The sequence below is a fragment of the Brachyistius frenatus genome, unplaced genomic scaffold (assembly GCF_029030835.1).
Source record: "Brachyistius frenatus isolate BFR_SWC_R1_liver_20210118 unplaced genomic scaffold, ASM2903083v1 Contig_19, whole genome shotgun sequence".
Lineage (NCBI taxonomy): Eukaryota > Metazoa > Chordata > Actinopteri > Embiotocidae > Brachyistius > Brachyistius frenatus.
Window position 1 is genome coordinate 78,015 of NW_027210618.1, and position 13,215 is coordinate 91,229.

A 13,215-nucleotide genomic window follows, 5' to 3' on the forward strand; every position below is an offset into this window, starting at 1 on the left:
CATTGAACTTTTAAATGCTTGCGAAGCAATTTTTTTTTTAACCTTCATTCTCTGCTTTTTAGTACTTTGAAAGTTTGATTAAGTTCACTGTTTAGCACAGAGGCACAGTAACACCTCTCCAACAATTATTTTAGCAAAGCTAGCCTCAGATTTGCCTAAGCATTGAGAAGTATGTAATTTTTCTCTCTATCCTGCAATTTAAGGGATGAGATTTAACATTCGCCATCTACTGCCACATACAGTACATCCCAACAATAGTGCTTAGTGTATTTTCTATCACAATACATCAAGCTGTAATGGGAACTTTCCATGGGGTAATAAGTCAGGATCTTAGAGCTTTGCATAACAATGTCTTGCTGATCCTATTTCTGAGCATCTCTTGTTGCTGTTTCCATCCCTGTCCTCTCTGGATGTGTCAGAGTCTGCTCCGTCAGAGAGAGCGAGTGAGGTGTAATCACACTGTGGGTGTTTGTCTCAGAAGTGAAACACTGCTGTAAACTTTCTGACACTTGCTATATCGCTCCTCTCCACACCGGACTAGATGAAGGAAAATGACCCTTTAATCGTCATGACTCACACTTTGATTGAGAACTCTGCCCCGAGGCCTCAACTTTACCAGCAAGTAAGGCCAGCCGAAGGCTTTGCTCCGCCTCATCCTCACCAGTCACTGTTGTTCTTTTGGTCTGTTTTGCAATGCTCCTCTTCCGATGTCCAAGTCTTCACGGCATCTTGAGACCGGTCTCCCTGTATCGTTTGTATTGCCAGCACCTCCCCATCCATTGCTTTTGACTGTTCTCCTCTTATGATGAGAAGTCATGCTCAGATGGGCATGACTTTTATAAAGAGTAGTATGATGTACATATGCTTCACTGTTCACTTAAATCTCTTCCTCATTCTGGTGTGTGAATTTTCATAACCCTGTGCAGAATGCGTTCCCTCTCATTAGCTGAGCCACCTGAACTTGGCAGAGGGACTCTGATTAGTGTGACTTCATTCTGTACTGCCAGACTTGTCACTTGTTCAGCCCAGTTCATACAAAAATACTTTATCTTTTGGTGGAAAAATGAGCCCTAGTCTAAAGCCAGCAAGGATATTGTTTTTATGGCATCATTTAAGTGCAATAACATAATTTGCTTTTCATGTTTTCAGGAATTTAGGTGCATGAATATTTCAATATAGTTAAATAGCTTAAGTATATAACTCAATACCCCACTTACAGTTTATGCCGAGTCTGCTTTTTTGTGCACATCATTTGCTACTCAGTCAAACACTATTCACATGTAATGATTAGGAGTATAAGAGCTGACACTCTTGAGCATCAGTCACTGAATTGGCTCTATACGTAATACTGACTGCCCGCGGGGGGGCATGCTGATGAAATGAAGACAGATGTTTTCTAGGTAATTCCTTCCCGTTCACTTCCACTCGTCACTCTGTTGATGGAAAGGATAAAGGGGCCGGCTGGAGTGTGTGACGATAGCTGTGACATCACTCTGCCACTTCTGTGACCCATCTCAAGGTGTAAAAGTGCTACAGAAAACTGACCATCCCCCACCCCCCTTCTCACCCGCGTTCACACCGTCACTCATTCATTGACATACCGGCTCCGCAAACAGCTGCATTCCCACCTGTTCAGCTGCCAGACATCTTGTCGCCCTCCTCCTCCTTCTCCCCAAGTCACTTGTAGTCCACACCACACGACGCCACAGTGAAGCTCTCCAAAGCTGTGGGAGAGTCTGCATGTTCTGTGTTGAATGCCATGTGGTTCTCCAGTCCCACCTGCTTTAACTGTGCTGTGTGGTTCAGCTGAAGAAAAAGGTGTTAATAGAAGTGCGTATGAAAGAATGCAGGTGTGAGCGAGGAATGTTTAACACCATGGAGTCTGAAAGTATTCGGACAGTGAGTCATTTTTTTTGTTGTTTTGTTTTTTAGCGCATTGGATTTGAACTTGTATAATGTCTGAGGTTAATGTGCCAGCTCTTAGCTTTAATCCCCCCCCCCCCCCCAGTGCAGGGTCATGAACCTCAGTGCACTTTTTAACCAAAGCATCCAAGTTTTTTTTTTTTTTTAGGCCAAACAGATATATTGTCTGACATGTGATATGGTCGCGTGTTTCTCTTGCTGAAGACCAGACTGAAAGCAAAAAAGCCCCCCAAAAAGTAAGAAAGGATAATGGCTGCCGTTCTGGCAGAATGTCACAAGGGAAGATGCCAACTGTCTGCTGTGCCTGCAGGTTGTACATTTGCCAGGAGGTGAATTAAATCTTACATTTGGCCCTTTGACCTTACAGTCATTATGTCATTTCATATCCAATGTGGACACAAACACACACAAAAAAAAACTGAAATAGGCCACTGTCCTGATATTTGTGGACTGTACTTGTATTTCTTTTCATTTAGAAGGCTGAGTGAATGATGATATATGTGGATTTTCTGGAACCATGGGATCCAATGCAGCTGAAATAAATTCCACTTGTTTTGACATTGTTTTAGTTTTTTTAATTACAGTATTAATACAAGTGAAAAAAAACCAGTAACAACTACTGTAAAGTAACTGTATTTACATTCAGGCACTGAAATCCTTTTGACTAAAGTAACTAAACATCTGTTTGTAATTGTTCTGGACAACAGAACTGCCCGTTAAAAAGTAGATCTGTGGTTATCTTGTCATTCTCTTTGATTCAACGCAACGAAGTCACAGAGTCCTCGGACCAATTAGCTGCAGAGCGCGTGCTGGAGAAAACATGCGTGGTGGACACCGCTTATGCGCTGACTCGAGAGTTTCGTAAGGCAGATTGTATTACACGCCTTCCTCTTACATTTCCAATAAAACCACTGCGTAGTACTGATGGAGACAAACGACTGTGGGTGATGAAACACGAGGCACAAGAATTATCAGCACAGAGACTGTGTTTAGAGCGGCCGCTGGCTTGGTAATGTGTCTGATTGAGTGAAATATGAGTTCGTACTCTAGAATAAATCCCGTAGCGCAGTGTGAGAGCGAGAGAGAGAGAGAGAGAGAGAGAGAGAGAGACCTGTCGTGACACTGCATTAGATCTCCAAATTCTCGTGTATGTGCAGATTTGGTGTCTCTTGTCTGACGCTCTGCTTTTCTTTACAGTTGAGTCCAGAAGACTACAGGGAACAAGCCTACACATGTATGCCAGAAGATCTGGACACTGATGTGAGTTCACTGTCGCACCATTGTGTGACGCGATGCTCCGTTCAGCTTTCACGCAGTGGCTCACAACTCCTCCTTGTTTTCTCTTCAGTCTAAACTCAGCAGGTTGTGTGAGCAGGATAAAATGGTGCAGACGCAGGAGGAGAAACTTCAGCAGCTCTACAGAGAGAAGGTGACGCTGCACATTTGTCAACGTTACATTCCCACACAAAACAAACGCGCACAAACATATGGCACCGTGTCGAAGAGAATGAACTTAAAACGATACACAGTATGCAGTTTGTTTCCATGATAAATATACCCCGAGTTCAAATTTATAAGCAAAGAGGGGGGAAAAAAAAACCTCAAAAGTTTTGTGTATCTGTTTTAGTGCTTATGTAGCCTATAACGAAAACTATTGCCATCAGCTTGAAACAATTGTCGTGCTTGCAAAGTCATATTCAGCACGCTGTATGCTAATTCTCATTATCAGCAGACTGTTTTGTTGTACTGGTTGCTGTGCAGTGTTCAGAGTACACCACGAGAAGTCACTTATACAAACATCATTCACAGAGGATTTCCTATATAGGTCTCTTTATTTGTGTGATACAATTACTAAGGAAATTGTCAGATGTAGCATAATTTGCGGTCTATTTGGAGTTACTTTTATCCTTAAAAAACAAAACTATAACTCACTCAATTTAAATTCTGAAATGATTTGAAGATTTTTCAGCTGACATGCAGTAAATTTAATAGATCTGGTTATGGATTATTGAATAAAGTCATTGCTCAAGGAAAGATACTGTTAAATGTTCTTTTTATGTATCTTGTAGATTATTGTGAGTTACATATCTGACTTTTTGAACTCTTGATAAGAGCAGCTGATGGGCATTTTATAGACCACACAGACACTTGGTTAGTTACAAAACAGGGCTTAAAAACAGGCTCATGGGCCATAAAAAGCATAAGAGGCTTCGCCACAGGCTTAGATAATCCATTATGACTTTAGTAGAGTTAGCCGATCTACAAGGTTATTGTGACAGATTGAATTGTCGTGCTGCATGTGAATCTGATGTGTTGTGCGTTCCTGCAGCACACCCTGGAGACGGCACTTCTGTCAGCCAGCCAGGAGATAGAGATGGGCTCTGATAGCCCGGCTGCCATGCAGAGCGTCATCCAGCAGAGAGACTTACTGCAGAGCGGTCTGCTCAGCACATGCAGAGAGCTGTCCAGAGTCACTGCTGTGAGTCATTCAGTGCATTCACACTTTCTGAAGCTCTCTTTCTTCAGGAGTGCTAATGAGCTGAGAGTTTTTGCCTGTTTTTGCCAGGAGCTGGAGCAGTCATGGAGGGAATACGACAAGCTGGAAGGAGATGTGACTCTGGCTAAGAACAACCTGCTGGAGCAGCTAGAAGCACTGGGAAGCCCTCAGGTGGGATCATTTATGCGAATGAAGCTGCACTGCTTGAATCTTGAACCACCTTTACTGTCTTAACACTTTTATGGCATAATAGTCTGACTTTGGTGAGAGTACATATACTGCAGAGCTTCAAAGAAAGCTGAACACCCAGTCAAACGTTTTGTAGACACTTTAAGGGAAAAGGAAAGAAGATTTCTGCTCCAGGGCCCTCAGCTGAGTGTGGAGAGAGGTAAAGGAGAGATGAAAGCAACATAGTGACTGATTTATGACAGTAATGATGACAGAGCAGGTCTTAATTAAGTTAGTCTTTTATCTTGTCCTTCATCGAGGGAGAAGTGTAGAGACAGAGAAGCTGTTCGAACAGTTTTTCCTGGTTGAGCCTGAGTCAGAATAACCCATGTTAATTCAGAGTAGAGACGTCAGAGGGCCAGCAGGGAGTCTGGACATCCTCTTCACACAAGACAAACCTGTCATCAACAAGGGGGAGATAATTACATGTCTGTGTTTCTTGCCCTTCTGTTTCCGCTCATCGCTTCTTTGTCCAGTCTAACTATAACCCTCGTTTCATCTCCTCTCTTTGCTGGTCCTGTTCTGAGGTTCATATCACAGCCAGTAGGAGCTTGAATAGATCACTGGGCGTTTCATTTCAACTGCACACTCCTGTCTTGTCCATTTTCCCTCTGCATCTTGAATCTGCCCCTTGCATGTTAATTTTACATCATTAGCTGCTGTACTCCAGCTTAGATGTGTATCTGCAGGTAATGTTTGGTGATTTGTGAACGTGTGTCTTCTGTGCATGCCCAGACGGAGCCTCCCAGTCAGCAGCACGTCCACATCCAGAAAGAGCTGTGGAGGATTCAAGATGTGATAGAGGCCCTCAATAAACACAAAGTCCAGAGAAATGCTGTTGATGGGATGGGTTGCTATGGGCCCAAAACCAACTTCAGTAAGCATAAAAGCGAGGTGAGGCACACTGAAATACAAAACAGCACATCTGGTCTCACTCTTCTCTACTGCTGAAACTACCAGGCCTTTAATAGAATACTTGATCAACAGACAATTATTCAACAAGTTTGGTGATTATTTAACTGTCTTAATCGTTTATCAACCAATGTTTTTGTGTGTCCAGCTTCTGAAATGTAAGGATTTATTCCCTTTCTTTTTTCTATCAGTGTTATCTAAATATCTTTACATTTCGGACCAGCGGTCGACATGACAAGCAGTTTGAAGATGCGAGCTTAAGAGTGTTATTTTAGTTTATGGAACTGAAGAAGACTCCATCAATAAGCAGACATAATTGATCACAAAATAAAGGTAGTTGGAGCAGCTTCTCCTGTAAGTTGTGTGGATGATGATGATCGACTTAAGCTGAGAGCTCAAACTGGACAGTATGAGTGGTGGCGTCTGAAGGAACGCGTCAGTCGAGCTCCAACAGCGTGTGGAGGACTCTCTCTGGCTGCTCAGCTGGTTAGCCCCTCGTATGGGCGCGAGATGCTCTGTGCCAGATGCCTGTGGCCGTGAGCCTGCATGGTGGCACCATGTGTCACCTTGCTTTCTGTCCTGTCGTGCCCTGTATAATCCCCAGGAGGAGGACTCGGTACCCCCACGGCCACCTCTACCCGAGTCCTACGAGCCCAACCCCCCCACAGTGCCCCCTATGCCCTCTCATGCTGGTGTGCGCCCTTCATCACTCCACAGGCCAGAGGACAAGAAGGCCAATCACAGGAATAGCACGCACAGCGTAAGCCTGTTGACCTGTTGACCTCATGGTTGACCCTGCCCTGCTGTGTCATCACATTTCATTGCCAAATGCAATGAGGTTCCACTTTCATTTCTACAGACATTTCATGTCTTTTGGATTGCTTTTGTTTGAATCTTATCCATTTATTTACTTGATTTTATGCTTTTTATCCATCAACTAATTTTTTGTGAGTTGACTGAAGCGTCACTTGTGCATTTTTTTCTTCATCTTTTTTAATGAATCATATTGTCTCCCTTTTCTGTCTTCATGTTTGTTGAAAAGTAGTGATTGTATATATCTGTATTTTCTGTCTTTGGTTGCAAATTAAGCCATTTCTGAGTTTAACTGTCTCTGTTTGCTGTTTACTTTTATGTTTTAAGATTGCTCAGTCCATAAAGCATGATTTTATTGATAAAGAATGGATGACTTGTTTACTGGTGTCTGTGACTTGGTTCTGTACTTAATTTTACATGTTGTTTATGTCAGTTTGCAACCAAACCCTGGATATCTAAATCCTGATATCCTTATTTCTCATCGGCAGGGTCCTGACTACAGGCTGTATAAGAGTGAACCAGAGCTCACCACAGTGGCCGAAGTGGATGAGAGCAATGGAGAGGACCGATCTGAACACCCATCTGATAGAGAACATGCTGGAAACAAAGGTACAAATTACATGATGTTACAGTTTCTGATGAAAATGCAGTTTAAAGGTGGGTAGTAGATGTTGTGCAGTATACAGTAAAGAGGGAGAGATTCGGACACAACCATCTGTCTGTAGCGCAGATCTCAGTTTCCTTTTACACGGATATCACATTGGTGGGTCAGTCATAAGTATCTCTCATGGCAACCATTATTTGTCATACAGTGGTTGCCATGGATACAGGGCCATCTGAACCTGCACTTGCGTGGCAGAAATTGCAATTACACTCAGTTTTTATTACGAGGTTGAAATATGTCAGTGCTAGCATAACTTGATGAGATATTTTATTTACTTCACTATATTTAGACATTTTGCAGCCTCACATGAATAGATGGATAACAGTTTCCAAAAAAAGGAAATTGGCCAAACTTTGGTCTCAGAGCTTTACAGAAGACATTCATTTTCTAATTAATGGGAAAATACCAGTACCGGTATCATTAACCATACTCTTAATTATAAGCTTATGCGCTAATGTGTCTGAAATTTGAATTATTACCCATTACAAATTTGAATATTGTGCAAACTAGACCTCTTATTGACTTGTGTCTCTTTTCTTGGCCAGGGATTTCCTACCCAGTTGGTATCGTCCCACCCAGAACCAAATCTCCAGTGCATGAGTGTTCCTCCATACCGTCATATGTCACATTAAGGAAGAGCAAGAAGCCTGACCCCAGGACGGTGAGTCTGTGGATTTTAGCAACTGTAAATTGTTCTTAGCGTTTGTACATCTGGACGCACTAAGCAGCAGAACATCACTTTTCTTGTCTTACTCTGCTGTCACTGTGAGCCTCTTGTGGACACCACTTCATCTGCTTCAATTGCATTTACTCCCCTCTTAATTGTTTGTTATTTTGCTTGTTAAGCTGTTAAACATGTGCAGGAGAGGCCAGTGGTCACATGGCCGGGGTGTGACTCAAGCTCTCAAACCAGACTGTTGTAAAATAGATGCCGAGTTTGGTTTATACAGTTTCCAGCCTCAAACACTATCAACTGAAATACACCAACCATGTCATTAGTGCGCCACAATGTAGGGCGTGTCCTTTTTTTCCAGTGTGTTTGTACGAGTTCGAAAAAATATGGACATATAGTATAAATGACCCTCCGTGAGTAAAACGCATATTGTTTTCCTCCCTGTAGCCCGTGGCACTGAGAGCGAGTGTCACAGGCCCGTGGAGTTCAGCTTAGATACCAGCTTCTTGAACAATATGGACAGTTGAGACCACATCTGCCAGCCCTCCGGCGTGGCACCAACCTGCGAATGAACAACTTCTCCTCAGTTCACTTCACATCATCAGCCTCTCTTACTCAGGCATGAACTAGCCCCCAGCTGCTCTTGAGTGCGCCCATGTGTGCCAGCGGGAGCGTGTGAGCGCACAGCAGTCAGTTTGTTTGGACTTTAGCACATTTTGGTTCAAAGAGAGTGAACATTAAAGAGCCATTTAACCCTCATTATTATGGTTATTATGTCAATCTAATGTGTTTAAAGAAGCAAAATGTTTTTCCAGTGCGTGCAGTCTTGGCAGAGATTATTCTGCCTGATCGAGTTTAGACCGTTTTCAACAATACTAAGTATTCACAGTGAACGCTGCTTCATGTGATCTGACCCAGCCAGACCGTGACGCCACTTAGCAGCACACCCCCACCAAGCACAAGCACAAGAACAAGAACAAATTCGCCATGTGTGTCATAGTGCTGAATATGTTGCTTATATTGTTATTAAATTACATCCATTGTCCGTGTTCGTCTGCGGTTTTCGTCTCGGCTGACAGGAGCGACCACGCAGCGCGGTGGAACAGCAGCTGTGTGCAGTGGAGAGCAGCCGGCCCCGCATGAGTGTGGAGGAGCAGCTGGAGAGGATCCGTCGCCACCAGCAGGGTGCCCTCCGGGAGAAGAAAAAAGGCCTCAGTATCCGTGGTAGCGGCCAGGACAACGCTCCATCTCGCAGTCACTCATTTACTAAGGAAAACCATTTCCGCAGCATGCAGGTATTGGATGACTGGAGCAGTTATTATTTGGACTCTTAAGGTCGCACTTAAGCCAGAATGTGTTGAAATGAAATCCTGGAAACCTTTCACGTGATCTGATGTCTCTGCATATTTTTTCTCTTGTTTGTTTTGTGTCTTTTCCAGTCCCAAATGAGGCGCAGAGATGAGGGGATCAGCAGTGACATTCAGGAGCTGGAGGCTTCTCTCAGGCAGCAGGAGGTGGTGAGGGAGCAGGAGACGCCCGCAGAGGAGATCGCCCGTCTCAAAGAATCCTCACAGGCTGACCACTTTAATGTAGACCGAGAGGTGAGGCACAGCTGTCCTCCTCATGAGCCTCCTGTCTCACTCATTATTACTCATACTGCCATCTAATATCATCACCGCCAAATTATTTATTTAAATCTTTTTATTTTTAAAACTTAAGTGGAAAACGGATATTATTACATGGTAATGCTGTTTTTAATACAGTAACATTTAAATCCCAAAAACATTTAGTAATGAACACAAAGACTTGACAAGCTCCTTCTGTAGCTAATTGAAGAATTGAATAACTGCTACTGCTACTACAATTTTAGAATCTACCAATATGCAAAGTTGCTAAACATTTCAGTCATGTTTTTTTGCAGCGCTGTACTGAGCATTACACAAAGACATAGGTACAAAAAAAAAAAAAAAAAAATCTTTTCACAGGCTGCTTAAGAGCTGTAAACTTTATTTGCTGTTTTTGTGAAGTTTACAGCCTTGCTTTGGATTACATCACTGAACTCCTTACAGTTTATGTTCCCATAACTGATCTCTGCATGCTGCAGAATGCCTCACATTAAATATTAGTAAGTAAGATGCTCCATTTAGTTCCAAAACACCCAAAATGTGGAATAGTCGTCCGGGACTGCAGATGAGACGTTGAGCTGTTATTTCTTTACAAATGTAATTTTCTGATTTATATCTGCATTCTCCTTTATTAGTAAACCCCATAGTAATCTATGAATTTCTATAAACTGTGCGATTTGAGTGTTTCTTGTCTGGTTGTGTCTCTTCAGCTTTCTGTGCCTGACAAAGTGCTGATTCCTGAGCGTTACATCGAGTCCGATCCAGAGGAGGCTCTGAGTCCCGAGCAGGAGGCTGATAAGCAGAGGAAAGTTGACCGCATCAAAGCCCTCATAGCTAAAAACAGGTAAACAAATACACCATCTTGACTTGTGTATAGCAGGAATTATTTATGAGCATGGACAGCTCTATTCAGGCCTTTGATATCAGATAAGGATCTGTTGGTGAAAGGGCTTTCTTTACAGGTGAGCAGTCATGTTTCCCAGCAGATGTCATGCGTGAAACTCTTTTTAGAAGTAAGGGGTAAGTTTGGGGGTCATGGCAGGATGTTACCATACATGCGTCAAAGGGGGCACCACAGCCTGCCTCGTCCTTCCATGCAGATCAATGCCTCAGATGTGCAGAAAAGTCTGTGTTTTTGTCTCTCAGCCACCGTGACATTTGATTCTAAATGTCAATCCTCTTGAATTGATTTCAAAGAGTTAGCTGGTTTATTTTGTGATTGTGTTTATTCAGAACCGATGTTTATAATTAAAGCTGTGCCATGCCTACTAAAGAAACCTTTTATGTGTTTGTGTTTTCTCCTAGCATGCAGAACGTGCTGCCTAGTATGGCTCTAAGCCCAGCGGAGGAGACTATAGAGGAGGTTACTGTACAGGAGAAAGAGAAGATGATTAATATCTCCTACGAGCTGGCAGCAGAGGCCTCCAAACGCAGCAAGCTGGTAGCAGGTATGTCTCCGGAGAGAGAAGAGGGAGTAGGTGGGGGGATGATTGTGATAAAACAAAAGCAGGGTAGGAGCCTGTTCTTAGAGACAAACTAAAGCTGCTTCCATTGTGTACATTTTCAGTCATTTATGTTATTGTAGTTTTTTTTTTTTATTACTTTCATTGACCTTATTGATTATTTCTGTTGTTTTGCCATTTGGTCATTATTAAGTGATGTAATTTTTTTCATTTTTCATTTTGTGTGTGTCTGTGTGTTCATCATGTTGCTGTTTCATTGCAGTGAAAAGCCTGCCGTCCTCCTCCCCACCCCTTCCACAGTCTCCCAACACACCCCCTCAACTCACTGATGGCTCTCACTTCATGTGTGTGTAGTAGTACCAGTAAGGGCCTTCATCAACCTGTTTTGTCCATACTTATATTGATAAAGTGTTTTCAGTGTTTGATATTATGTCTCTGTGAATAAAAAGCAAAGTCAGAATAAAGGGACTGATTATTTTTTGTATGTAAAAATATGGGAAGGGGAACAGTTATGATGCGTTTATATGTATTTTGAGACCTTTTTTTTCCTCATGTTGTAATGTTTCTTGTTGTCTGTGTATTGACATGAATTAGCTCAGTGTTGCTGAGGGGCAACACATATTTATATTTTACAATATGTGTTAGTAGATAGTAGAAGTGTGAGTCTTGGGGGGCATCGTATTCATACCTACGATGCCCCCCAAGACTCACAGTCTTGACTTTGGCCCTCCTTATGACCTCTCATCCTCTTTTCCTTCAGCACAGGCCCTGGCGTCAGTGAAAACCTACACATGAAAGAAATAGCAGGGGAGGTATAAAGACTTTCCCGAGGTGATCAGCACAAGGCCTTTACCTACAGAGAGTGAAACTGACGACTCCATACTCACAGGTCTTAACCTCCAACTTCTCCACTATATGCTCACTGTGACGCCTTCTGTTGCTATGCCACTAACGACACTTTTTTGTGACATTTCTCTGGTATTGTCCCGCTTTGGGGCACAACACTCTCCTCAGCCTGGCGACACAACACATGCTTTCATATAGTTACCGTTGCAGTTTCATTTTCAGTTTTTACAAGGATCTTATGTTCATTTTTATTATTTATATGGTTTTACTAGGTTCTTATTTGAATGTCTATCTGTGTATGAATAAAAGGCTAATAGACTGAGCTCTGTTGCGAGTCTACTGGCCTGGAACACAATAGTTTGGGCCATTCTAAATTCATGTTTTACCACCTGTTCCAAAAAGTTCCAATAATATGGTTCCACATACTTTTAGTTCAGTTAAGTCTTTAATAATTCACTCGAAGTTTTTCAGACATTGACCATCAGCTAACCAGTCATATTTATCCATTTATTGTAAAGAACATTTGTCTATGCGAAAGATGAAGACAAGAGATACGGGTCCCTCCATTATAACCAAAAGAGGGGCCACTCTACTGCTGCAGACTAAGATTATTTGTAATTTCTCATGTTTCTGAGTTATAATACCTTAAAATCTGCAGTCCATGGCGCATTGTTGCCAACATATGTGAATGTTCTGACTTCACTCACTCTATACTGTCTTTTTTATTGCTGAGAGATATATTTAAACTGAGGGAAGGAAAAAAAGAAATCAGAACTTGATTATATTTTATGACATGTTGGTTTGAAGTCCTGGAATAAATTTTTTTTTTAAAAAAGGATCAGCATGTGTAAAAAGCAATAAAAATAAAGCCTTCAATCCTAGATAATTTTTTTTGTGTGTACAAATTGTAATTATCAGAGGTTTACTGTGTATATAATGTACATGGTACAGCAGGATGGGAGGATATGTCCAACATATGGGTTACATACTAGATTTGATTTGCAAATGTTCATATCCCATCTGTTTTATATGTTAAATAAATGTTTCTGTTCTTTATGTGTGGTTGTGTTGTGTTCTTTACCACCCTTGTGTCCAACTCGGTGAAAAAGCTACTTGTTCCTCTTTAACAGGTCGAGTTCAACTTTAGCCTTCAACACACAAACTTTAGTCAAAGATTGTACTGACATGAACTGCAGCTCTGCGTGACCAGGCTCCATCGTATCTCAGAGATCTGTATAGAACCATATCATCCTAGCAGAGCACCTCGCTCTCAGAACGCTGGTCTACTTGTGGTTCCTAGAGTTTCCAGAAGTAGAATGGGAGGCAGAGCCTTCAGTTTTCAGGCTCCTCTCCTGTGGAACCAACCAGCTCCCAGTTTGTGTTCGAGGGGCAGAAACCCTCTCTAGCTTTAAGATTAGACTCAAAACTTTCCTTTTTGATAAAGCTTATAGTTAGGGCTGGCTCAGGTGGACCTGAACCAACCCTTAGTTATGCTGTTATAGGCCGAGGCTACTGGGGGACCTTGTTACACGCTGAGCTTCTTTTCTTTCCTCCTACTCTTTTAAGTAACT

The 13,215-nt window shown here is 42.3% G+C and overlaps 1 protein-coding gene across 14 annotated transcripts in view; it reads left to right on the top strand.

The window, feature by feature from the left end:
• plekha5 (pleckstrin homology domain containing, family A member 5) overlaps nt 1-12,700 on the top strand; it is a 75,372-nt gene extending 62,672 nt beyond the window's left edge. For 3 of the 14 annotated variants that reach the window (XM_069695120.1, XM_069695125.1, XM_069695127.1), the window contains 14 exons: nt 3,121-3,183; nt 3,272-3,352; nt 4,253-4,402; nt 4,490-4,591; nt 5,384-5,542; nt 6,165-6,320; nt 6,862-6,982; nt 7,583-7,698; nt 8,790-9,005; nt 9,150-9,311; nt 10,046-10,179; nt 10,641-10,783; nt 11,061-11,142; nt 11,559-12,700. In XM_069695120.1, the coding sequence (XP_069551221.1) occupies nt 3,121-3,183; nt 3,272-3,352; nt 4,253-4,402; nt 4,490-4,591; nt 5,384-5,542; nt 6,165-6,320; nt 6,862-6,982; nt 7,583-7,698; nt 8,790-9,005; nt 9,150-9,311; nt 10,046-10,179; nt 10,641-10,783; nt 11,061-11,142; nt 11,559-11,616 (1,743 nt within the window). In that variant the 3' untranslated portion in view covers nt 11,617-12,700. Of the gene's footprint in view, nt 1-541; nt 623-3,120; nt 3,184-3,271; nt 3,353-4,252; nt 4,403-4,489; nt 4,592-5,383; nt 5,543-5,751; nt 6,053-6,164; nt 6,321-6,861; nt 6,983-7,582; nt 7,699-8,789; nt 9,006-9,149; nt 9,312-10,045; nt 10,180-10,640; nt 10,784-11,060; nt 11,161-11,558 lie in introns of those variants that run through there. The other 11 variants (XM_069695126.1, XM_069695128.1, XM_069695129.1 and 8 more) reach the window with 8 other exon arrangements.
• The last annotated feature ends 515 nt before the right edge of the window (nt 12,701-13,215 follow it).